Source organism: Amblyomma mixtum, chromosome 10, assembly GCF_055824585.1.
Source record: "Amblyomma mixtum isolate Tamu chromosome 10, ASM5582458v1, whole genome shotgun sequence".
Classification (NCBI taxonomy): domain Eukaryota; kingdom Metazoa; phylum Arthropoda; class Arachnida; order Ixodida; family Ixodidae; genus Amblyomma; species Amblyomma mixtum.
In genome coordinates, this window is record NC_143021.1 from 79,923,702 (window position 1) to 79,950,395 (window position 26,694).

Genomic DNA, 26,694 nt, shown 5'->3' on the forward strand with positions numbered 1-26,694 from the left:
AATAGATCAATAAATAAAGCTGTGACTCACCGATTCTCCTCTGGTAGATGGAGAGGTGTCCAAGAAGAAGATTCCATAATGTGTTCCTCAGCTTGATATGGAGGCCACTCACACACTTAAAAATTCATTGGTTTATTGATTCATCATTGCATACAATATACCATGCAGATCATTTAGTAGATATTAGTAAAAATTGCCACGGCGAAATCAAGCTAAGTCCATTCACACAGTCTGCGTGCCTGCACATGCTGTGTTCAAGATTATGCTAATAATGCATGCTGTGGATGGGCCACTCATGCTATCAAATACGCTCTTGGCATATGCACAAGAATTTGGCATTCATGGTGTTGAATTCTGCTTCAGAAATAGGCACATTTGACAGGTCCATTTACCATTGCTGGCCTCCTTCTTCGTGTCGTCCCAACAGAGGCTGGGGCGGGTGGCAAAGTCAGAAGTTCCTGCATAAGATAAACTGTTTAGTAATGCAGCCCACCTTTGAATGCCTGTTGCCCTGTTCTCCCCCGCCATGTATCAAGGCATAAGAAGGAAAGCAGGACATGAGGCTAATCACAAAATTACTCGGCATGCCCACTACTGGGACATGCAACAGCTTCAGTGCATATGTACTCAATGCCTTTCGATGTCACTGCAAAAGAAAAACGCTCGCACATTCTTAAACTCATATCACCTAGCATGTTAAGGTAATGTTATATGTCCACACATTTTATTTTTATTATACACTCAAAGTGTTGCAGAAATAAAGCAGGGTTAATAGCACAACTGTGTAGAAGCGTGAATACATACAGCTTTAAAAATTATTGCATTAAATTTTGTGTCGTGCAATCGCCTTTTCTGAATGCCCACTGGAACTGATGTTAAAGAGGTTGGCATGTACAAGTATTTCATGAAAACTTATACAGGGAACAACTGAAAAAGAAGAAAACATGACAGTACAAATTTTTCATGTAGCACGCATGCCAGTTTGCACCGAATACTTTCTACATAGCTGTCAATGACCTTGTCCAAAATCAGTAAAACCTGTTTGAAATAACGTGAGAAAATTTTGTAGAAAAGATATCACTGACCTTGTGGAGTATGTATTGCATAGCCAAATTTTTCTTGATACTGACAGATTATTTGTAGTAGAACTCTGACGAGATGACTATATTGATTTGTGTAACGAACATAAGCAATGAAGGCACATGAAAGAATATTGTGGCAGTTACTAATGTGCTTATGTGGTTCCACAAAAAGGTACCATCCTATATGAAGGATCTTTGCAGAACCTACTGCACTCTGCTACTGTCTCCGGTAAGCACGGGGCCTGACAAACAACTGCAGGTTCTACTGCACTTTACATTGCAGAATTGCAACGACATCCTACCTCATGCAGTGAATAAACCTGGATGGAAACCACACAGGACGATATGAAACTTACTGGTGTAAGTTGAAAGGCTTGAGATGGCCCTGGCTGAATGTCCAGCATTGTGGCCACATCCATAGATGCCTGTAAAAAAAATTTTGTTCAGGAGAATTGTGTGTGTACCGAGACATAACAAGCGTTCAGTTTCAAGCACCTAGTGAAGAGTGGAGGAGCATCTCACTACTAGACCGTTTTGAGTTATGTCTGAGGGAATAAAAATATGACTGGTGTGCTGAGGTGGCTTGGTCAAAACTTCCTCTGAGCCTGCGCCAGGAAGCTTTCTTTTACATAAAAATTCACCCGTTTCGTGACTCGTGCTGCGAGATAAACTCAGACACTGTCAATCTTCTAGCAGTTGCTGTCACAAAATGGTATATCGTAACATACCTATTGTGATGGGCCTGATAAAGTTTCCCGGCTTTCAGTGACATCCATAGGTGCCTGTGAAAAAAATGTTATTCTTGAGAAATATGCTTCTACCAAAGCATAAGATGTATTCAGTTCTAAGCAACTACTGAAAAATTGAAAAGCATCACACTGCTAGGCTGTGTTTTCAGTTCTGTCAAAAAGGTTATAAAAAATGACTAATTTGTTGAGGCGATTCAGACAAAACTTCCTCTGAGCCAGTGCCAGGATGCATTCTGTTACAGAAATCTGTTTTTGGTCGCTCGTGCTGCGACATAAACGCAGACACTGTTGTTCTTCGAATTGATGCAGTCACAAAATGGCATATTGTAAAATGCCTGTTGTGATGGGCCTGCAAAAGTCTCCTGGCTTTCAGTGACATCCATAGGTGCCTGTAAAAAAAAATTTATTCTGGAGGAATGTCATCATCGTCAGCATCAGCCTGACTACGCCCACTGAAGGGTGAAGGCCTCTCTCATGTCTCCAATTAACCCTGTCCTTTGCCAGCTGCGGCCACCGCATTCCCGCAAACTCCTTAATTTCTAAAACTGAAGGCACAGCGCACGGAAGACAGGACTAAGGAAGGGACAAACACAGCGCTGACTTGCGACTAAAATGCTTTATTGCTCGCACGCAATAAATAGGCGAAAAATAAATAAATAAATAAATAGGCGAAAATAAATAAATAGGGTTTGTCCCTTCCTTAGTCCTGTCTTCCGTGCGCTGTGCCTTCAGTTTTAACAATGTACCGACTAGCCCAAACAAATACCTTAGTCCTTAATTTCACCCGCCCACCTAACTTCCTGCCGCCCCCTACTACGCTTGCCTTCTCTTGGAATCCACTCCGTTACCCTTAAGGACCAGCGGTTATCTTGCCTTAGCATTACGTGCCCTGCCCAAGCCCACTTCTTCCTCTTGATTTCAACTAGGATGTCATTAACCCACGTTTGTTCCCTCATCCACTCTGCCTACTTCCGTTATCTTAATGTTACACCTGTCATTTTCCCATCAATGCTCACTGTATTATCCTTAACTTAAGCTGAACCCTCTTTATTAGCCTCCACATTTCTGCCCCATAGATGAGTACCGGTAAGATACAGCTGTCGTAGACTTTTCTCTTGAGGGATATTGGTAAACTGCCATTCATGATCTGGGGGAACCTGCATTATGCGCTCCACCCATTCTTATTCTTCTAGTTATTTCCCTTTCATGATCTGTATTAGCGGTCACTACCTGCCCTAAGTAGGCATATTCTCGTACTACTTCCAGCACCTCGCTACCAATTGCGAACTGCTGTTTCTACTTTAATTTTCTGCATATTATTTTTTAGCCCCCCCCCCCCCCCATTCTGCTCTGCCTGTCTAACTCATTGATCATGCTTTGCAGTTCTTGTCCTGAGTGGCTTAGCAAGGCAATAGCATCAGCGAATCGCAAATTACTCAGGTATTCTCCATTAACTCTTATCCCCAAATGTTCCCATTTCAGGCCGCGGAATACCTCCTGTAAACAGGCAGTGAATAGAATTGGCGAGATCGTGTCTCCCTGCCTGACACCCTTCCTTATTGGAATTTTATTGCTGACTATATGGAGGACTATGATAGGCGTGCAATCGTTATAAATATCTTCCAATATTTTCACATAACACACTTCCACACCCTGATTCTGCAGTGCCTGCATGACAGTTGAGGTTAAATGCTTTCTCGTAATCAATGAAGGCCATATATAGGGGTCGGTTATAATCTGTGCATTCCTCTATCACTCACTGATAGCGTGAACATGATCTATTGTTGAGTATCTTTTACGAAAGCCTGCCTAATTATTTGGTTGATTAAAGCCTAAGGTTGTCCTGACTATTAGCGATTACCTTAGCAAATACTTAGTAGGCAATGAACAGTAAGCTGATCGGTCTGTAATTCTTCAAGTCCTTGACGTCTCCTTTCATGAATCAAGATAACCTTAGCATTCTTCCAAGCTCCTGGTACTCTCGAGGTCACAAGGCATTGCATATATAGGATGGCTAGTTCTACTAGCACAATCTCCCCTCCCTCCTTCAACAAATCTGCTGTTACCTGATAGTAAATTTCACAAGTTCTTATCTTCCTTCCTTGCACCAGGGGGGCCCCGCCAGAGACGGGTTTGTTTAACTGGAAGACTGAAGCTTTTCTTCGCACCAGGGGTGCCCCGTCAGAGATGGTCTTACGATGACTTGAGATGCAGGGATAAAGGGAGTACTTGAAGTTTTATGTACAGAGATTTACATCGCATACAAAATTAGGCACTGGAGAAACATTAAGCAGCAAAAAGACAAACAACAAAAAGGTGGAACTGGCTAACACTAGGGGAGGCCCCTACTCGGCGTAGCCGAAGATGCATAGCACCTAACCTTAGCCCAGAACCCTTTTTCCGGCTCCAGGGCCCGGTTTTAAAGCCCTAAAGGCCCAGTCCCCATTTGGTAGCTTCCAATCATGCTACACTCTTCATACGATTGACTCATCGAGAGCATGGCCAGCCCTCTAGCCTCCGTAGGGCAAAACACCCTCTCCATTGCGAAATAAAAATAAAAACAAACACCAACGCACAGTCGTGCTAGCCAGTGCCAGCATGTGCGGGTAGAACATTCTCTCCCTCCAAAATAAAAGTAAACACAAACGCAAAACACACTCGTGCGAGCACGTGACGTCGGTTTCCCCAATGAACAAAGACTTTGGTGTCGTCCCGGATTAAGGGATTATCGGGCTTAAACGGGTAGTTATCGCTGTAACTGCCACTGCGAGCTCGGACCTGCATTCCAAGGCGACTTAGCCTTCCCAAGGCTGTTTAGTCGGCGCCTCTCCGGTACCCGTAGCGTCACCCAACTCGGGCCTTCGCTGCTCGCGGCTAGACGCGCTGTCGCCGGCTATTCCTCATCTCTACTACCCCCCTCGTCAACGGCGCCCTGACGCCGTTCCGTCCGGCAGTGCTTAATCCTCAGGAATTCTGCAGACTTTTCGAACGAGACGTTCGTCGCGAGCTTGTGTATCGGCTGGTGTCTGTTGAGACGAGGGGATTAAGACAAATGGGGGGGGGGGGGTGGCGGCTCTTCAGCCGCAAGCTGCCACCGCTCTTTTGCCTAGCCGACGCGAATCAGCCCCAAAGGGCGATGGACGCCCGAGCGGCCCGGCGCCTGCGCGCGCGCGCATCGTTCCAATAAATGTTATTCTTCGCTTCGAGCGCACCCCTCCGTCCCGTCCCGTCGCGGAGGGGGTCCATTGAAGACGGCAGCGGCGGGGTGCTGAGAAAGAACGACCGGCCCCAATGACCCCGCGTGCACTACCGATACCTTACACTGATCCTCACCGGCTGCTTTCCCGCTTTTCATTCCTACTAAGGCTTCTAAGGCTTCCGTTACTTCCACTTCTCTTACTGCTACGGGGTGTCCCATTGCTGTGCGCTGCGGCTTCTCTCATTAACGTTCCGATTGCATTGGCTACTGCATAGATTTGTGTCTCTTTGGCTATTTGATATCTGATCCATATTGCTACTGATATTGCCCTCTTTGTCTGTTAACGCATACGTCATGTACCAAGCATACAAGGTGTTCAGCTTTAAGCAGCTAGTGAAAGATGGACGTGGAGCATCACACTTTAAGACTGTTTTGAGAGCTGTCTGAAGGGTTAAGAAATATGATGACTAGTGTGTCATGGGATTCGGATAAATCTTCTGGTGAGCCCGTGCCAGGAAGCAGTGTTTGTAGCTCCTACTCCAACATATACACAGGCACTGTGATGCTTCGAATATATCTGTAGTAGTCACAAAACAGCGCTGTTTGAAAATACCTGTTGCAGTGGAGACGCTGGAAATGTGTGACTTTGTGTTAGTGCTTGCTGGGCGCCATGCTGAGCAGTGGCAGCAACAGGTATGCCATCGCCTGGCTGCTGTGAAACGGGTTCCTGCTGTAAATGAATAACGAGGTGCATCACATGCTCGCAGTGGAACGCGCCTTAGCTAAAAAGATGCATGTAATTCAACAGACAGATGTACCAATCTGAGACTGTCAATATGAAACACAGCCAGTGGGCGAGAGTGCACCCACTTCTTAAGAAAGGAACAGCAGAGAAATGCATTGTTAGTACAGCAGGTCTACCATATTTTTGAGAAGGGAGAATGGGGTGTCTCTTCTCAGGCTGACCCAGCTATACCGCATGAAGTGTGTATGGTATGTGTATGATGAATTATACATGCAGAACTGCCATATCTGTATAATAAGGGAGCTAATTATACTCATTGGCATCCACCAAAGCGCAGCTATGCGGCTAAAGGAAAGCTACAAATTGTTTCCACAGAAACTTCGCAAAAGAAAACGGGATTCCCCTAAACATTTGGCCAAGCTTTCTGCCTGTGTTTTGTCTTTTTTTCTTTGTCTCATGCTTCCCTTTTTCCTTATGTGTATGACATTTACCGTATTTACTCGCGTAATTTGCGCCCGCACATAGATTGTGCACCCCCAAAAGTTTCAAACTTTTAACCCGATAAAAAAACAAAAAAACTACTCGCACATTTTGAGCACTATGCTGAGCCAGACCACCAGCATGTACGCGGGTGCGAACTGTGCCGTTTACCCGACTTGCTCGCGCTGGCGGTTGCTATCCCGGACGAACAGTTGCGCGCGCGCCCGAATCCAAAACTCTACCGTACCGTTTGCTATACGGTTTGCCGCTAGTCAGCCGGGCCACACGCAAGGGCCCCGTTTTATTGCCCGTTATCTCCTTTATCTCCTCCCACGGCTGACTTCGCGATTGAATCTTTGCGCGTTTATTGCTTTGAGCTAAGCACGTGCCGTCATGTCATGCCACCCCGCGGGGAGCTATAGCGTGGGCGTGGGGAAGAGGGGGGGGGGGGACGAGTCAGCCTTGTTGCCATGGGGCAAGGGGTGCCAACCTTTTTTTTAGGACGTGTTCGGATAACTCGCTTACGCGTCCCAGCTGAAAATGTTCTTATGGGAATATTAATGGTCCCAGCTCAAATGGTTTATTGGCCCATTCCCAGTAGTTACTGGGACCAGCAGCATGTGGACCATAAGCTTGTGGACCCATAAGCTTGTGGGACCAGTAGCTTGTGGGACCAGTAGCTTGTGGGACCAGTAGCTTGTGGGACCAGTAGCTTGTGGGACCAGTAGCTTGTGGGACCAGTAGCGACTGGTCCAAGCTAGGTGTGGGACTGAAAAGGAAAGAAAACATGTTTCCTTTATATCAGGCGAGATGCCTTTTATTGTGCCACTGCCGCTTGGCTTTTATTGTGCCGCTTGGCCTTAAGTGCGTCATGGATCTTTTCACTGAGGATCCTATTGAAGTTCTTCAGCGTGGGGGCCACGTCCTCGGACTTCATCTTCCCCCAGTGTTTCAGGGTCTCTGCAAAAAGGAAATGGTATGTAGACCAAGTTAAAAGAACAAGCTGCTTGTGACAATTAGTTTCTTGACAGACTGTAACCCATGTCCCAACATTAAACTTGTCTATAGAGACAACAGCTTAAAAAATAAAAAAGAACAATGTAGCCCTATAACAAAACGTACATACGTCAGTAGAGGGCAGTATATAGCACTCTTTAGGCGGATACGCACCGAAAGACTAAGGCCCAAGTGTTCAAAAGCAAATACTTCACCGAAAGTTACAGTTTCAGAAGCCAACGTTTCTACTACACTGCACTTTAAATCGAGGCAAATATTGTCTGAAGCCTTTAAGCTGCTTTACTACAGTCAGGGACTTTTCTTGACAATGGAGCCAAGCCTAGAAGGGTGGAGCACACCCAATTGTGCTGCTCGAGCAAATAGTGCAAATGCAAGACAGTGCACAGACTGCTTGTCACACCATGAGCACAAGTTTCTTGAAACCTGATGAGATAAAAAAATCTGTTGTGATGAAACTTCTGGTTACCTGAACAAGACGCTAGTCAAAAGAAAAGAAAATTTTGATACCTTTGTATTGTTTAATATAATCAAATGCTGAAAAGCTCATTTCGTTTATTGTTGTGACCGGTCAGCAGAGTAATACAGGAAGTCTCGGACGATGTCATACTGTCACAAACTGACGTTTTTTTAAGTTGTATCCCATTACAGTACCCAGCACATCTTTTCAAAATTGTGGATGTGGACTTACCGGACACAGCCTTCAATTTTTGTGGTGTGAGGGGCTTCTTTGGCAGCTCCCCTGAACTTTTTTGTTTGGGCGCTAACACGCCGCAAACACTTCTTGTGGCGAGGGTCTCGTCACCCCATATTGCACGTGCGGTGTCCTTTACAACAAGCGTAGGCTTCTTATTTTGGAGTATTTTCGAAGCCTGAACGCCTTTAATCTTGATTCCATCCACAAGATGAAACTGTGGGAATCAACATAGAAATTAATAATGTGCACACACAATGCCTCCCAAATGGCTAACTAGGGTAAGGTAGATTCAAAATACTGTAACTGTGCATGCATAACTAAAATGTTTGTAACAATACACAAATATCTGCATGACAATTTCGATGCTTAGGAATACATGCCAGAAATTGATCAGTAAATATCTTTAAAAAAAAATGGCTGGGAGGAGGGTAAAGCAGCAGCCGGTGGTTGGTGGCACTAACCCCTTGATTTGGCTGTTGTTTTATTAGACACCAAGAGACCTTTTTAAAAGCGGTAAAAGGGTAGTACAGCTTAGGACAGAGGCATTCCACATTCTTGCCACAGCCTAATAAACTGGCTGCACCAAGCGTTGCGAGAAGCCTTTACTCACAGTTCCGTCTTCCAAATAGCAGAAAGGCTCAGCTGGTACAGCTGCAAAAGAAAAAGACAAGCAAACTGAATGCAGGCCCCCTCATCACAGCAAGTGCAACAAAGGGACTTCACAGCTTGAGTGTGCACACTCTTCATAATGAATATTTTAGGCGTTAAACAAAAACGCTGCAGGAACAAAAGATTGCTTAGACCAAAACGTCCTACATGTCAGGTTCCAATGTTGAAAACAAGGAAAAACATAATCTAGTTATAAATTGTAGCTATAGGCTAGTTCCAGAAGAGCCCGTATGTAACCAATTTTTTATGCCCCATTCCAAAGAAACAAATGTAATCAAAACCTTGCTGCCCACACCCTTTTAAGAACAAGTGACCAGGTTAATCTATATCCTTGTCCATTAGTATTCTGAAACGCTATGCTAAGCCTCATAGAAAACTGCACTACAGCTGTATGCAGCACTAAACACTCATCTTAAATGAATTATTATGCTGAGTTTATGCAAGGAATAAGCTATGCAGGACACTGTAGATGAGCGCTGATTTAATTCTTAGCATCTAGGGTTGTTTAACGTATGCTGCCGCACAACACGTGGGCGTTCTCAAATTTCACCCGCATAGAAATGTGTCTAAAACATACTAGAGTGGATTACTAGCAGTTGGGGGCATGAAATTTTTTCCCAAAACAATTCAGGTAACCTATAAGAAAGAGGCGAATGTAATGGGAGCAAAAAGTGAACAATATCAATATACTCTGCTTACTTGGGGCAGTCCCGGCCAGCTGCTGCTCGCCAGTGCCCTCGAGCTGAATAGCGAGGTCGTCTGATGGTGGTGCTAGAGAAGAATACCAAGACTTAGGAACTGCCACTTGCATGTTTAAAAAACTGAACACAAGAAAGCAGCACCATGAAGAGCAAATGTAACTCACGGTACAGCATTTGTTCTTCAGCAGAGGTGCTGGCGTGATGGTCAAAGTTCCCTACAGTGAAATGAAATATCAGTGCCGATCAATTATGCAATGCATTTACACTGCTTGGTGCACTTTACTCAAGTAACAAAGTAATTACATTCATCTCCACTTCCAACAGCAGCAGGAACATGACTTGTGGCAGCAGTGGGTGCATGACAGCTGGCTTGCAGCACAGCTGTAAAGAAGAAAACTGAGCAACTTAGGGATCAAGCTACATGTCATCTTCCTACACAAAGATACACATCAAATTATACTTTAATGTTTAGTTGATGCCAAAATAGTAACTGACCTGTGCATCTTGGAACTTGTTTGGCCCGCACAGTCTCCTTCTGCTTTTCCACTTCATGCAAAATACAAACTTAATGTTTATAAAGAGCACTTGCAAAAATAGTATATTCTACACTAATTACAACCATAGTGAAATGGGTACAGGCCCAACTTACACTCGAAAATTTTGCTTTTCAAACATTGCTGCAAGGAGGCAACTTGCTCGGTCAGAAAAAGCTTGTCCTTTTCGAGGTCTTGAGCCCTTTTTTTCCAAAAATTTTTTTTCTTCATCGCTTCCAACAATTCCCGTCGGGAGCATAAAGAATCCTCAGAGTCTGAAGAAGACTCGGAAATTTGTGGACGTTGTCTTTTTGACTGGAAGCAATAATTTAAGGTTACACGTTTGCATCATGACAAATAAGGTAGCCATTATTTTTCCTTACGCGCTGGTTTCCTCCTGGAAGATCAGCCTCCGTTTTTTTCTGCGCTGCCTCCAGGTTCTTTCTCAGTATGCTTTCATACTGAGACTTCTTTGCTGCCACCCTGTTTTGCTTCTGTCTCTGAAATGCAAGGTAATTTGTGAAAAACAAGGGTCGACGAAGAGTGATGGCAATTTTCAGCAATAAAAGGAAATGCACTCCATTTCTTCTCTAAACTTTAACCAACTTGCACTACCTAGTATGTCATTTGCTACGTTTATAAGGGGGGAGGGAGGGGGAGCTTACAAATGCAAGGGATGCAATTTTCACCAACCTTTTTTTCATTCTTTTTTTGGACCGGCTCAGTTTCATCAGATGACCCATTTGGACTCTGGATTTTAGGAATCAGAAGTCTTTTTGTGGCCATCCTTTCTTTTATCTCTTCTTCACTTTCTGAAATAATAAATAAAACAAAAAATTGGCTATGGCTTCGCTTGGGTTAAACCTGGATATCAGCGAAAAGCTTCGGTGGGCGTCATACGAGGAAGCCGAGCGCGCGCCGATGCACAGTCTGTTAAACTCGCGCAGAGCGCGGCTCCGCCAGCGATGTGACGCGGCGAACTCGCGCACGCGCAGATGTGGCTAAAATTGATCACGGCGCACGCCAGACCCGGCGTTGACTAGCCTAGTAAAGCTTTTCGCTTCAAAAGGCCACGTGAGCGAGAAGACAAGCAGCAATCATGGCAAACATACCTCCCAGCATAAGCACCTGAGCGTTGTACATGCCGGAGCCTTCTTCATCAATGGGGTCACTCCAGAATGCCGAATAAACGGCTCGATTATCAAAATCTTGTTCATTATCGGGTGAAAAGTTCTCGATGTCACTCGTTGGAATAGTATGTAGCCTCTTATCGAGGTCATTTAAAAACCGCACAACAGCAAACATCGCGGAACAAATTATTAATAGTTAAATACAAAAAAAAAATGTTAAAACAAGCAAGCGCAGGAAAACGGCGACGAAAAGTGATGGTGATCGCGAAACAAATTACTAAATACAACGAGAAAGACAGAACAACCAAGCGCAGCAAAACGACGACGAAAAGTGGTGGTGATGGCGATGGGACTGGACTGAGGCAGTATTGCCCAACGTTAGTATTGCCAGCTGGCACTTTTTTTTTCCACATTTTATTATTTTATAACGTCAACCTTTACTTTTCAATATCTAGAGTGTTAACAATTTTGATTATTTTTGTATAAATATTTATTTGGAATATAACAGAAAGAAGTCAGCTATCTGCCGTAATCCAACACGAGCCGTTCCCGCTGGTGTATCCAACGTGATCCGTGAATGAGTTTTTCTTTTTCATCTCCTGTGAACGTAACTGCTGCTTGACAGGCGTGAAAAAACCAGGTTGCGAGAATGAAGCCTCGAAAACGGTACTTAGAACCTGACTCAAACATCGAGACTCTTCCTAAATCAACCAGGTCATATCTTCAAGCCTCTGCGCGCTCGCAGGCCGAAGTATCGCTTGATTTGCACAGCGGCCCCAGTTATGTGGACAGGGATGGCAGTGGCTACAGTGAAGCTGGGAGCCTCTCGGTGGCAAGTGTTGCTGAAATGCCCGCTGACGCCGCATCCTCGTCAGGTGCAACATCTGCTTCAAGCCCACTCGACAATAGTGATGATGATCCTGACGTTACATGCGTGACAGAAAATGCTCAGGACACTGCCGACAGTGGTGATCAGCTGTCCGCAGATGACTTGCTGGCACTTGCAGTAAACTTCGTTCTTGAGTTCGGCCTCCCGTGGAAAGGAGTTGAAGCGCTCCAGAAGCTCATAATTTATATCCTTAACAGGCACGACATCCCGGCAACGAAGTTTCTCTTCAAGAAACATGTTGGAGCCAGCATTGAGAAAGCACAATTTCATTTTTATTGCGGAAATTGTATGGCACTGGTCGCGGAAACATCCGGAGACCTAGGCGATAGAAATCGGGTGGAGGGGTGTTGCAGGACATGCTCACGAGCATACAGCGGCCGGCAGATGCTGTCGGATGGACAGTTTTTTGTAACGTTGCCCATTAGGGAACAGCTGTGTTCGCTGCTTTCGGAACGAAGTGTCGCTGACTCCCTTCAAAACAGATTGCAGTTCATTGCGCGTAACTTGACCGAAAATGAAGACAAACTGACTGACATCACCGACGGGTCATTGTACAAACGCCTTAGACGCGAATTGACCTTAAACGACCTGACTGTTACCATCAACGCCGACGGCAGCCCTGTGTTCAGATCGTCGAACTATTCAATTTGGCCTGTGCAAATGACATTAAATGAACTGCCGCCTCATATAAGAGACAAAAACGTGCTCGTGTCTGCGTTATGGTACGGCAAGTCCCATCCGAATATGACACTGCTCCTGGACGCCTTTGCCAAACAGATGGATGTCCTAGGAACAAGTGGCATTGTATGGAAGGCTTCCCACGAGGCTATGCTCTCAAAGGTAACCATGTTTTCACACTTACGAAATTTAACAGATTAATGCTTAAAATGATTACTGGACATTAAGTTCAGTATTTTTTTATTGTGAGCTCAATGCGCAAAAAGCTTAGCATTAGTGCAGGACATCAAGAAATGATTGTGCTAGACCAGCTCCCAGTAAATATTGCCGACCATTTTTTCTTCAACATCGACGACTCACAGAGCTTGTGAATGGCAGCAGCCAGTGTAGATACATCACCTTTTGTATTTCTCAGTAGCTGCACTTCTATTGCCACTCATTGGGCAGTCTACCCACTCTACTGCCTTTCCTGCAGCAACATTACTGCTGCTTACTTTTTTTTTATCCCAAATAGCGCTGCAGTGGGTCAGTGGTTATGTGTGCTCAGCTGCTGACCAAAAGATGTGGGTTCGACCCCAGCCGCAGCAGTTGCATTTTTGGTGGAGGCGAAATTCTAGAGGCCCGTGTACTGTGCGATGTCAGGGCATGTCAAAGAACCACAGGTGGTCCTTCATAGCCTAGAGTCGCTTTGGGATGTTAAACCCCATGAAATGAAAGCTTATCCCAAATTCGTCATAAATCAGTGCTGTCTCGGCATGTTAGGGTTGTTCTTATGAGGTTGTCAAAAGATAAGGCAGCAGCAATAAACAATATGTAGTGAAATTTGTGGCAACATGGAAATACTGATTTGCAGAAAGTGATTGTGCGCTCCATTGCAGCTTGCCATGAGAATATGGGACAGTCAAATTGCTTTTTGCTTAGTGCTTTTTGCAGAAGCTCACTCAAAGAAAAGCTTAAAATCATTGTCTTTATTTATTGCAGGTATTTTGTCTCAGCTGCTGTGCCGACGCACCTGCAAGGGCGGCAATGCAGAACTTCGTTCAGTTCAATGGTTTTTATGGCTGCGGATGGTGCTTGCATCCTGGAGAGAGTGTAGATGGTAAGTGAATTAGTTAAAGCAAAAATCTCAAGAAGTAGCACTAATATATATATTAAGATGTGCATTCACACATATATGATGTGCTATGTTTGAAATGCGAATATTTGAGATGCTTTATTTTTAGTATTGTGCAATTACAATAGCACAAATTTTACTGCACTGCTATCATTGATATCATTACAGTAAGGCGTTTTCTCCTATCTTCTGATCGAGTCTGGACTTTGATAATATAGGGCAGTCACTTTCTGAGCTCTCTGTGGAAAGCCATTGACTTTCTGCTTTGTGTTACTATTCCAAACAGGTACTGTCAAGTACCCTGTTGACAATATCGTGCCTGACAGGGATGCAGCAGACACTTGGCAGAAGATGCGTGCGGCTGCGGATGGTGGAGAAGCAGTGCAAGGCGTGAAAGGCCCAACACCATTGATGAACCTGCAGCACTTTGATGTAATCTGGGGTTTCACCCCAGACTATATGCATTGTGTACTGCTAGGTGTGTCGCGTCAGATGACTGAACTTTGGTTATCGTGTGTGGGAGAACCATTCTATATCGGTTCACCACAGGTTCTTGCTGCTGTAGACGAACGCCTCTGTGCCATCAGGCCTCATCTTTCTGTGTGCCGCCTGCCCCGTTCACTTTCTGTACGAAAGTACTGGAAAGCGTCAGAGTGGCAGCAATGGCTGCTTTATTTCTCATTGCCGTGTCTGGAAGGGATCTTGCCAAAGGAGTACTTTGAGCATTTCGCACTGCTTGTTGAAGGAATTTCTCTCCTGCTGCGGAAAGAAATCAGCAAAGCAGATGTAACTAGAAGTTCGGAGTTCCTCGTTAAGTTTGTCGTCGGAGTGCAGTTTTTGTATGGAAAAAAGTACATGACGTACAATGTGCACCAGTTGCTGCACATTCCAAAAAGTGCTGCACAGCAGGGTCCACTCTGGGCACATTCCTGTTTTCCTTTTGAATCCAATATTGGTCATTTGAAAGAACTGGTCACATCGGCCAGAGGAGTGCCTGTGCAAATTGTAGAGAGGCTGATGATGGCAAGCAACTACAAAAACATGAAGGCATTAGCTAGTCCTCATACTCGGCTGTTTTTGTCAGGAGCTTGTCCATCAGACAACAAAGGCATTCTCTTGCCTAGCAAGCCTAGACCTCTCTCTGAGCCACTTTGTGACTTAGTTGAAAACCATGTTGGTGACATTATAAGTGGCCCTGTTGTGGAGCATGACCGAGTTGTTGTGTCTGGGCACATGTTCCACAGTGAGCAGTACTCAAGGGCAAATAAAACAGACTCTACAGCACTGGTTACAGATCAAGGAACATGCCTCAAGATAGAGCGTATTGTTTCCTTCAAGGATCTAGCAGGCAATACAAGAGTGTTTGCTTCATCGAAGAAGTTTGTCACGTGTGCCTCATATAATTGTGCACACATATTGAGAGCTCGCCAGGCAGAGTCTACACACTTCATTGAACTCTTACATGGTGTGACTCCATGCACTTATATTAAGTTTGATGGAAGAGTTTTTTTTGTAAAGCTGTGTGTAAAAACTCTTTCTGTTAGTTAGTTGTCCATACTTTGTCATGTGCACAGCCCCCCATCACCGTGTGTATATATACCATCTTTATCAACTGCCCACACTGCAGTGTGTGTGTGTGTGTGTGTGTGTGTGTGTGTGTGTGTGTGTGTGTGTGTGTGTGTGTGTGTGTGTGTGTGTGTGTGTGTGTGTGTGTGTGTGTGTGTGTGTGTGTGTGTGTGTGTGTGTGTGTGTGTGTGTGTGTGTGTGTGTGTGTGTGTGTGTGTGTGTGTGTGTGTGTGTGTGTGTGTGTGTGTGTGTGTGTGTGTGTGTGTGTGTGTGTGTGTGTGTGTGTGTGTGTGTGTGTGTGTGTGTGTGTGTGTGTGTGTGTGTGTGTGTGTGTGTGTGTGTGTGTGTGTGTGTGTGTGTGTGTGTGTGTGTGTGTGTGTGTGTGTGTGTGTGTGTGTGTGTGTGTGTGTGTGTGTGTGTGTGTGTGTGTGTGTGTGTGTGTGTGTGTGTGTGTGTGTGTGTGTGTGTGTGTGTGTGTGTGTGTGTGTGTGTGTGTGTGTGTGTGTGTGTGTGTGTGTGTGTGTGTGTGTGTGTGTGTGTGTGTGTGTGTGTGTGTGTGTGTGTGTGTGTGTGTGTGTGTGTGTGTGTGTGTGTGTGTGTGTGTGTGTGTGTGTGTGTGTGTGTGTGTGTGTGTGTGTGTGTGTGTGTGTGTGTGTGTGTGTGTGTGTGTGTGTGTGTGTGTGTGTGTGTGTGTGTGTCGTCTTTGTTATAGCAGGACAATCTTTAGGGCCAAGCAACCCTGAGTTACCATGTGTCAAATGTTGGCGGCTTTCCCGCCAGGTGGAATTCAAGGGGCAGGAACATCGCCTGCGATTGGTGGTGGTTAAGGGTGCTAGTATCGGACTTCTCGGTCGGGACTGGTTCAAGTCCTTGGGAATAAGTCTGAGTGGTGTTCACAGTGTGTACGAGCCGAGTCGAACTGGCAGTAGGGGAACAACAGCCTTGCTCAAGAAGTATTCTTCAGTCTTTGAGCCTGGACTTGGGACAAGTAAAGGGCCTCCTGTACGCATAGAGGTGAACCCGGCAGCTCCGCCGCGATTTCTGAAGCCACGACAAGTACCGTTTGCATTGAGACCGAAGGTCGACGAAGCAATGGACTAGTTGGTGAGCCAAGGCATTTTCCAGCCTGTGCGGCACTCGAAGTGGGCAACACCTGTCGTCCCAGTTGTCAAAAAAGATGGATTGATAAGGATCTGCGGGGACTACAAGAGCACAGTCAATCGTGTAGTGCAGTGGGAAACGTATCCCCTGCCGACACCAGGGCAGCTGTTTGCCAGGCTGGCAGGTTGCTCGAAGTTTTCAAGGCCAGACCTCGGACAGGCGTATCAACAGAAGACTGTTGATGAAGAAACAGCTGACTTGTTGACGGTTACAACACATCGGGGACTGTTCCTCGTAACCCGTCTTCAATTTGGCGTGGCAGTGGCTATTTTTCAGAGGTACATGGAAGAACTGTTGCATGGAATTGATGGTGTTCTTGTGTTCTTGGATGACATCTTGATCGGTGGAAAGGATGAGGCGCAGCACAATGCTCGTTTACAAGAAGTGCTCAAAAGAATTCATGAAGACTGTCTGCGACTAAAGTTTGACAAATGTCAATTTTGTGTTGAGTAAGTGTGTTACTTGGGATTCCGTGTGAACTCTGCAGGTGTGCAGCCGACAGAAGACAAGGTGCGTGCTATTCACAAGGCCCCAGAGCCAACATGCAAAAAGGAACTTCAAACCTTTTTAGGAGCTCTGAACTTTTACAACAAGTTTCTTAAAGGAGCAGCTCATGCCTTGAAGCCACTGTACCGGCTGTTGGACAAGGCTCGCGAGTGGCGTTGGATGGAAGCTGAGGCAGAAGCATTTCGCCAGGCGAAAGATCTGCTGCAGTCATCACATGTTCTGGTGCACTATGATGTCAACAAGCCCCTAGTGCTGGCCTGTGACGCATCCCCGTACGGACTGGGTGCTGTGTTGAGTCTTGTGTGCGATGATGGCAGCGAGAGACCGGTTGCATATGCGTCGAGAACTATGAGTGCGGCAGAACGGAATTATGCCCAGACAGACCGAGAAGCGCTCGCCATCGGCTTTGGCATAAAGAAGTATCATCAGTTTCTATATGGGAGACATTTCAAAATTGTGACAGACCACAAACCTCTCTTACGACTGTTGCACCATGCCAAGCCCATTTCCCAGGTGCTATCACCACGGATGCTGCGTTGGACTCTCATGTTATCGGCTTATGACTATGAAATTGAGTATCGACCAGCGGAGAAGCTTTCCAATGCTGATGCATTGAGTCGTTTACCACTGACAGCCAGTAGGGCAGAGGAAGAGGAGCAGCGTCTTTGGGAAGTAGGAATGCTGGAAATGGCGCCGGAAGTAGCATGGAGCTCTAGGAAGGTGGCAAGATTCACGTCAAGGGATAAGCTGTTGGCTAGAGTCTGCAATTGGGTGCAGCATGGGTGGCCAGAGGGCAAGCTGCCAGAAGAGTTTGCAGCGTTTGTGAGCCGCAAGCATGAACTGTCGGTGTACCAAGGTTGTTTGCTGTGGGGCAGTCGTGTGATCATTCCAGAGCCAGCTCGACCGTATGTCATGGACATTCTTCACACAGTTCATCCAGGAATTGTCAAGATGAAGGGGCTTGCCAGAGGAGCCGTGTGGTGGCCAGGAATCGACAGAGATGTTGAGCAGAAGGTGAGAGACTGTGCACGTTGTCAGGAATCCAGGTCTGCGCCAGCAGCTGCAAAGATTCACCCTTGGGAATTCACCAAGCGTCCTTGGACAAGACTACACATAAATTTTGCTGGGCCCTTCCTAGGCAAAGTCTTCCTCATTGTGGTGGACTCTCACTCAAAGTGGTTGGAAGTGTGCCGGATGAATTCCATGTCGGCAGCTGCAGTTTGTGCGAAGCTTCGTTTCCTTTTTGCTACTCATGGCATTCCAGAAACTTGTTTCTGATAATGGAACTGCCTTTTGTTCGGAGGAGTTCAGAGACTTCATGTGCAGAAATCAAATCCGACATGTGACCGTTGCCCCATATCACCCTTCTTCGAATGGTCAAGCAGAGTGCATGGTGTGCGAAACCAAGGAAGTACTCAAGCGAATGGTTGGAGGCGATATCGACACATGTCTGGCTAGGTTTTTAATGACCCAGCATATCCTGCCTCATGCTACAACAGGCAAGAGCCCGGCCAAATTGCTAATGGGCAGGAAACTTTCAACTGTGTTAGAGCGTCTGCATCCTGACCTGCAGTCTGGTGTGCAGCAGAAACAAGAGCAGGTGATGCAGCGCCATAGCCAGGCAGTGCGACTGTTTGATGTGGGGGATCGAGTGTTTGTGCGCAACTATCTCTATGGGCCCAAGTGGTTGCCGGGCATTGTGGATGCTGTCACACGACCAGTGTCGTACTTGGTCGTCACCAAGGACGGTCGTCGATGGAGACGTCATGTTGACCAACTCAGAAGTCGTTCTGCCAGCTACGCATTGGACAGTTCCACTTCTGAAATGTGTGAACAGGGGGAACCGCTGGTTGCTTCCCCGGCAGGGTGTTCCGGGCTTGGCATTCCTTCAAGCCCAGAGGACCCTGGAAGACGGGACCAAGGAGAAAAACTGGAGGAGGCTGCAGCGCCCAGTACTGAATCTGCTTCCTGTGGTGAGGACCGTTAAGAGAGTGCTTCCCTTCAAGTCCAGCGACCACAGTGCTAACGCAGCCGCCCTGCGTATCTGAAGGACTTCGTGACGTAGGGGGGAGGAGTGTTATAGCGGGACAATCTTTAGGGCCAAGCAACCCTGAGTTACCATGTGTCACGTGTTGGTGGCTTTCCTGCCAGTCTGTACCCTGCCACCAGCAATAAAGGATGTAACAATCTTTATCAACTGCCCACACTACATTATGTGTATATGTCCTGCTTGGTCTATCTTCATTAAAGCTAAAGGTCAATGGTCTGTCCTGTTTGTCATTCAACGTCCGTGTCTCAATGTTCAAGCCGGTCCACGGAAATGGAATTGCACCAACATGGAAATGTGACATTCATTTGCATACAGCTGTTGGTTGACTGTAAATAACAGTAGAATGGCTGCACAGTTTAATAAGCTATAAATGGCCGGCACTTGGGTTTAAATGGCTGCAATCATCCAAAGTGTAGGCTATTTTTTGGCACTAAGTTGTGCTGCTGGGCTATCATTAATCCAGACCCAGCCTAGCACACTCCTAGTCGCATGTAAAGCAACAGGTTCTCCACTGAGGATTCATTTAAGTCCTGAACCAATAAGCAACCAGTAAGGCGGAAACCAGAAGGACTCCACTGCCATCTGGAACCAGATGAGCTTGAAATGGAAATGGCATCGCTCCTTAAGGGACCAATAGTGTTCCTTATGGAACCAGATGAGCTTCATCTGGGAATGGCATCACCCCTTAATGGACCATTTGGGGCCCATCGGGTCCTTAAAATACCAGATGAGGGACCATTAAGGAGCTCATCAGGTACCAGAAGCCCTACATATGGGACCATTAGGGCTTCTTCTGGAACCAGTAAGGCTCCTTCTGGGACCATTAAAAACCATAAGGCCCCACTTGAAACCAGAAGCAATCCCATTAAGACATTTTCACCTGGGGTAAATTGCGCACCCTCTTCTTGGAGCCCTAATTAAAGAAAAAACGTGCGCAAATCACGCGAGCAAATACGTACGGTGCTCTATGCCTTATGGAACGTCTTTGTGATTTCCTTTGTAAACGAACTATAGTTTTAAGGAATCACAGTGCTCTCTTAGTTATAAAACAGTGACACTTCCCAGGTGCTATCGCCGAGATGACAACAAAAAATGCACCCCCTACTGCTAGGCGCAAACATTTGCACACTACAAATAATAATTAATGATGCCCCAAGGAAACTATTGTGTGCTCGATGCTCTCTTTTTTTATTTTCTTCTAATGAGGGAGTGCGTAAGCTAATAAATAAATAAATTATCATGTACAGTAAGCAGAATTTCACCAGAGCCATATATAAACCGCAGCCGTTTAGGAGTATAATGACACAATTACTTTTTATCAGTGCGGGAATACTGTAGCCGCGCTACTCGATCATAACGTCTAGCTAAAGCCATTTATTCGCAAATCGTTCTATTTCTTGCACGAACACCTAAAACATCATATTGAACGCATGCTTATGCAGTCAAGCAAGCACCTTCTCAATAAGAGCATTTCTTCCCGATCTCTTGAGAATGTATCGAAGGTGGTTCCTCACCTGAAGGGGGACGGCATCCGCACGTATATGAACTACGAGCGGCGACATCCGATCGAAGTGCTCAGGCAGGAAATGTTTTGAACATACGCAGGTCCATTTTGCTGGCTCCCAGTCGCTTTGGCCTGGTCTAACGGCCTCAGTCCACTGCCTCCTTCGCTCCGGATCTTTCGGAAACCTGTTTAAAACAATACTATTCACTGCACTCGGATAAAGAGCCACGAATAAGGCCGGGGCGGTACGAATACCACGTTCACGCCGTGTCGTGAGTTATGTTCTGCGAGCATGCATTTTACTCATTACGCAGTCAATAAAATACGAAAACAAAATGCACTAAACTTACGTGTGGAAAGTGACGCCCGGTTCTTGTCCTGGCGTGCGCGACCGACACCCAGGAACGCAGCAGCTGGGCATCGCAGCGTCTTTGTTGTCAATGGGAGCAAAGTCTTACTTTCCGCCGTGTCTGACAGCTGCCGACAGCCTTGCGCGGCGCGAAATGGTCTGCTCGCGCCGCTCGCGTTGATCTTCGCGGCGCTCGCACGCCATTGGCTGAAAAAACGGCCATGTGTCATGGCGGAGCCCTCGCTTCCGGCTTCAAAAAATGTGTCGTAGTAGCCTCTCCTCTTTTCCTTCTTTCCTCCATGAGTCAGACGTTCGTCTCGCTGATGGCGCAGGAAACTGCAGCCGAGCGGCGGCGGTTCGCACAGACGGCAGCCGCGGCTGTAGCGAAGCTTTCTCGCCGCTGCGCATTGGGCGCCGTCAGAGCTGCGTCATGCTTAGACTATCAGACTTCCTCTCGCGCCGCATTTGGAACGATAGCCTATATGAACCGTTCCTAAGAAAAGCCAAAGACGCAAAGATTGCTCATCACGAACAACTCAAAACTTTGCTACTTAATTGACAGCTCTAGATCTAAGCGCGTATGCACCATACCTGCTCATCTCTATATTCGTTGCAACGACCGGCCACGCTGTTCTCTTTGTCCGTTTCGCTGGCGATCCTCTTTTTTTCACCCCTACTAAGGCGGTCATGCAATATAGTGATGGCAGGAGATACCATCGCTTTGCCATGTGGTACTAAATCTCTGCCCCTAGGGTCTAAAGTTGGCAGTGACAACAGCACAAAACAGTTTCATTCTTGGAGCAGTTTATTATGAACAGCCTGAAAATAGGGAGGCGCTTTGCTGAGTGTTGGCAAGGATGCATAAAGATTCGCCATGAGGTTTGGATTCTCCCTGAGGCAATTCCACTCCTCTTTGATAGCGGCCCAGAGGTCCTCTTGCGTCTGCGCCTCGAAAGCGCGTCGGGAGAGGTTTCGGTTCCTGAGGCCCCACACGCACTCGATAATGTTGAGATCTGCCGCCTGGGGGGGGGGGGGGTAGTTAGAGTGGTTCAGATGACATTCAAAAGACTGTCACGCGCCCTCTGAATTGATGAAGGATGCCTCCCTACGTCTGCTCCTTCAGCCTCAGGGTGAAAGCGCCGTGATTAAGGAGTGATCTCTACGGGGTGGATTTTTAGGCCCCAAAAACGCACGTTTTAGGCGCCAGAAAGCAGGCAGGTAAAAGCACATTTTAGGCGCACCATCTGCCGGGCTAGTTGGTTGTGATCCATATGTATCAGCAACACGAACACCTTCTTCTTCCTCTGTTGTGTTCGCGCTGCTGATACATACATTTTAGGCACCGAATGAGAAAAATAGGCGCTATAAATTTCAGTAGATACCAAATGCAAATGATATCAGATCTGAACGTATCCGCAGTTTCTGCCGCAAAATGAACAAAATCAGGGATACTTTGAGGTCATAACAAATGCGCTAACCTTAGAAACAGATCATTTACATATTGCAGCATATTATACAATTCAAATGCTCTAGCAGAGCAAAGGAGCCGGTCGCTTTTTTTTGTGAGAAAGGTTTGCAAACGGTGTTATCAACGTTTCAATTAGACCTTCAATGAGCTCGGAAACAACAATAAAACGCAAGGAGAAGAGTTAAAAGTTTTCAGCTGCTTTATAAAAGACATGCTGTATGTTCAGCGCCAGAAATAGCCTTCTATTGCGAAAGCAATACTACTTGCACTTTCACGCCTTTGCCGTGCCGCGGCGATGACCACCATCGTGCCGCGGCGGACACCACCATTGACCTTCATTTGACCTGGATTGCATTAGATTGGATGAGACTGGATTAGATTAGATTGGATTGGACTGGATTGGACTGGATTGGATTGGATTAGATTAGATTAGATTAGATTACATTGCATTGGATTGAATTGTATAACCGATGCATCACCACAAGTCTAACCACAAGCACCACCACCAGCTACACTACCAGCTGTACCATGGCGTAGGTACAGATATTGCTTTCGCAATTACCGGGCTTAACCAAGCTAAGCCACAGCGATTTTTCATGCTCCGAAACTACTAACAAACGGTGAACGCCTTAATAGGAATGCATTTAGAAATCACTGCAATTATAGTTAATGTTGCATATCTGACGTATGAAATCAAAATCGTCACTCATATAGAAATCAAACTTGTCTGTTGTCGTTATACGCGATGCATGAACATGATAAATATCTCGTGTTGCGTAAATCACAGAAAATCGAAAAAAATACTCTCGGCGTAGCGCGTTTGTTCGGGCTCAAATTTCGCACAGGGTTTGCTTATGGCGGTCAGTTTTGTACGGCAAGTCCCCACCTCAAGTCCCCACCTGGATTACGCGAGAAATCTTGCATCTCAAAAGGAAACTTAAACGCTTAAGAAGAGCCCGTGTCCCTCACAACATCATTCAAATGAAGCAGGCTTCTTTGACCAAAGCTGTTGCGGCTGCTAAGCGACATTACTTTCAAAACATTTTGCCGAATTTCATTCGTAACGCTCCTCAGAAATTTTGGAATTTTTTAAGCAAAGAAAAAAAATCCCTGCCTGCGATGATGCATGAGGGCACGTTGCTCACCAACAAAAAAGATATTGCTGACAAGTTCAATTCATATTTTCACAGTGTGTTTTCCCAACCTGCAAATAATTTCACAACTCGTGATTCTTGTTCCCAGCCTGTGCACGATCTCGTATCTCAACCTGATATTTTTGCAATGCTTTTGAATCTTAAAACAAAAGCAACTCCTGGGCCTGACGAAATACCTAATTCATTTTTACATCGTTATGCAGAGATGGTTTGGCACTTTCTTGCTATCATCTTTCGTGCTTCTCTTTTGTCTTCAAGTCTACCAACCGATTGGAGGGTGGCCCGTGTCGTTCCCATACACAAAACAGGTGATGCCTCATTGTTTAATAATTACCGCCCCATATCGTTGACCTCTTCATGCTGCAAACTTCTTGAACATATCGTAGCCAATTACATTAAAACATTTCTCGATGACAACAACAAATTATCGGCTTTCCAGCATGGTTTTCGCAAAGGCTTTTCTACGGTCACCCAACTTACATCCGTAATTCACAATTTCGCTCAAGTTCTGGACAATTCCGGCCAAATAGATGTCATATTTCTAGATTTTAAGAAAGCTTTTGATTTAGTTCAGCACAATAAATTTATCCATAAACTTAAAACTGTAGGTCTTCCTTCTTTTATTGTTAATTGGGTTGCGGCTTATTTATCTAACCGATTTCAATATGTTAGTGTCGATGGTCATTGTTCTAACAAACTTCCAGTCACTTCTGGTGTCCCGCAGGGCAGTGTCCTTGGGCCATTACTGTTTCTTATCTATATTAATGACATTACAGACATCATCTCTCATCCTGTTCAAATTAGGTTGTTTGCCGACGATTGTGTTTTGTTTAATGAAGTTAAAGTTCCAGGCGACCAGATTTTACTTAATCATAACCTACAGAATGTTAGTGAATGGTGCGTTAAATGGGGGATGGAACTAAACGCTGACAAGACAGTATTTATGCGGATCACTAATAAAAGAAACAGTCATTCCTTTTCATATAATCTTCCCACTCGGCACCTTTCAGAAGTCAAAGAGTACAAGTACCTAGGTGTAACACTAACGAATAATCTTACTTGGAATAAACATATTGAAACCGTATGCTCTTCTTCGTTTCGCAATCTCTGTTTTCTTAGGCACAAGTTAAAACAAGCTCCCCCTAACGTTAAGCAATTGGCATATTACACCATGATCAGGCCAAAACTTGAGTATGCATGCACTGTTTGGGATCCTCACACAAAGACTAACATTAATGCCCTTGAAAGAATTCAGCGCAAAGCAGTTCGGTTTATTTTTTCTAAATATCGCACCACTGACTCACCATCTGCTCTGTTGCTTCAACATAATATACAGTCCCTTGAAATTCGGCGTAGAATACTAAGGTTAAGATTTCTCTTTCTATTGAAAACTAACAAACTGTCAATGGCCCCCGATTTGTATCTCCAACCGATAACGTCCAGGTCATCCAGAAACAGGCACACTGAATCGTTAAAACCTTACTTTGCCAGAACTAACATATTCAAATTCTCTTTTTTTCCCCGCACCATTAACGAGTGGAATCAGTTGCCACCATCATCAACAGTTGACATTGATGCCATTGAACAGGCCGTTCATTGATTTTTTTTACTTGCCTTGTACTTTTTGTTTTGTGCTTTTTTTGTATTGTGTTTATCGTGCCCCTCCTGCAAGGGCCCTTCACTGGGCCTGCAGTATGTCCTAAATAAATAAATAAATAAATAAATAAATAAATAAAATAAATGTAATATAAAACAAAACTGACCACCAAATGCAACCTCTGTGCGAAATTTCAACCCGAACAAACGCGCTGTTATACCGAGATAATTTTTTTCGATTTTCTTTGATTTACGCAACAGTCGGTATGTTGCCACGTGTAAATACGGTTGTGTAGCTATTGTCTCAAGCCACACCACTTTGTAATGGTGCTTGCCGTTATAAGTGTGCGGGCACCACAAATGCCAGAGAATGCAGGTGCGCAGTGCTGCTTGACGCTGAATATGGCGGTCAGAACTAAAGTAGGTCTGTACGAGCGCGCGTTAGACTGCTGATGGACCATCACCAACGCTATCCAAAAGGAAGAAAGTAAAGGAAGGGTGTGCAGGCCGGCCGGAGAAGATGGCATCAGGCTCTTCACAAAATGCGATGTCAGGACCTGTCCAAGGTAGATGTACTATGGTAGCGTAGGCTGCATAGAAGCACATACGTTCAAAACATGGCGGCTTGTGGTGCGCAGCCAGCGCCGTCTTCGAAATGCGTGGACAACTAAAAAGTGACGTCATAATTAAAACAAAAACTCCACGTCAAAGTCACGTGTTTTAGTGGCGTCATATTCGTGACGTCAGCGTCACGTGCTGCTTGGCGGGAAAAATAAACTGCTGAACGCCGCGACGCTTCTGCGCGACACCTGACACGAGAACGAAGAAAGAAGACACGACGAGTGCCGACCACCAACGCTATTTTTAGGAGTAAGTTCTGGTTGTGCCTTTTTCCTTCGTCCTCGCCTCAGGTGTCGCGCTGAATGTCGCAGGTGTAGCGCTGAAGCGATGAAATGTGACGCCGCCAGACAGGTTATCGCTCGCACATCGTGCAACCGCACACCTCTTTTTTGCGCACGGGGGCCCCATGGCCACAGACGATGCCCTTTTGGGGCAAAAGCGACAGAACCGCACCCAACCGAACGAAACTACACAGAAGCGCTGGCAAAAGGGAAAAGCGGAAACTGTACACGAACGATGCACACCAAGAACTCGAGCAACAAGCAACGAAGAAAAAGTAGGGCTAGCAGAATCGAGTTTCAAACAAAAGCAAGCAGAATGGTCTAAAGATATGACCAGGGTATTACATCAGAGCACCGTCAACCTTGGCATCGTCCCGCTGCCATTGCCGCTGCTCTGAGCGAACGCTATACAAAGCAAGCGCTATACTTTCTAACAAAATGCACACAACTAAAACATTTTAAAACATAATCACTGCAATTGTTTTTGAATGCTTTTGAAACACAAAATATGTCCTAATTATTTTCCTCTTCTAGTCGTGTTTGTCCACTCATTTCATTTTAGCGCTTTAGTTCCACCCCTAATTTGATGTCTCTAGCACTTGGTTCTGGACCGCATTCGGGCTCCGGCTTCGCGACCTATTTCAATTGACCTTGACCTGTCCTCTAATTTTTGCTTATCGATGCCGCTTTAGCAGCCATGTTCTATAAGCTTTCACAATGAAATAGCACAAAAGAGGAAAATGGTTGTTGTGGTATT

At 45.6% G+C, this 26,694-nt stretch overlaps 1 protein-coding gene, 1 long non-coding RNA gene and 1 pseudogene across 2 annotated transcripts; 1 reads left to right on the forward strand and 2 right to left on the reverse strand.

Moving 5' to 3' along the window:
* Nucleotides 1-359: 359 nt before the first annotated feature.
* On the reverse strand, nt 360-20,900 carry LOC149326256 (uncharacterized; annotated as a pseudogene).
* On the reverse strand, nt 9,878-11,307 carry LOC149326257 (uncharacterized). Its single transcript, XR_016286270.1, has 4 exons — nt 10,982-11,307; nt 10,563-10,681; nt 10,253-10,369; nt 9,878-10,184 (listed from the first exon to the last, which is right to left on the reverse strand). It is a non-coding gene; the product is annotated as an uncharacterized LOC149326257 (long non-coding RNA).
* On the forward strand, nt 11,587-15,228 carry LOC149326258 (uncharacterized). Its single transcript, XM_089563386.1, has 3 exons — nt 11,587-12,728; nt 13,548-13,665; nt 13,967-15,228. The coding sequence occupies exons 1-3, from the start codon at nt 11,649-11,651 to the stop codon at nt 15,226-15,228; spliced, it is 2,460 nt and encodes an 819-aa protein (XP_089419512.1). The 5' UTR covers nt 11,587-11,648.
* Nucleotides 20,901-26,694: the final 5,794 nt, after the last annotated feature.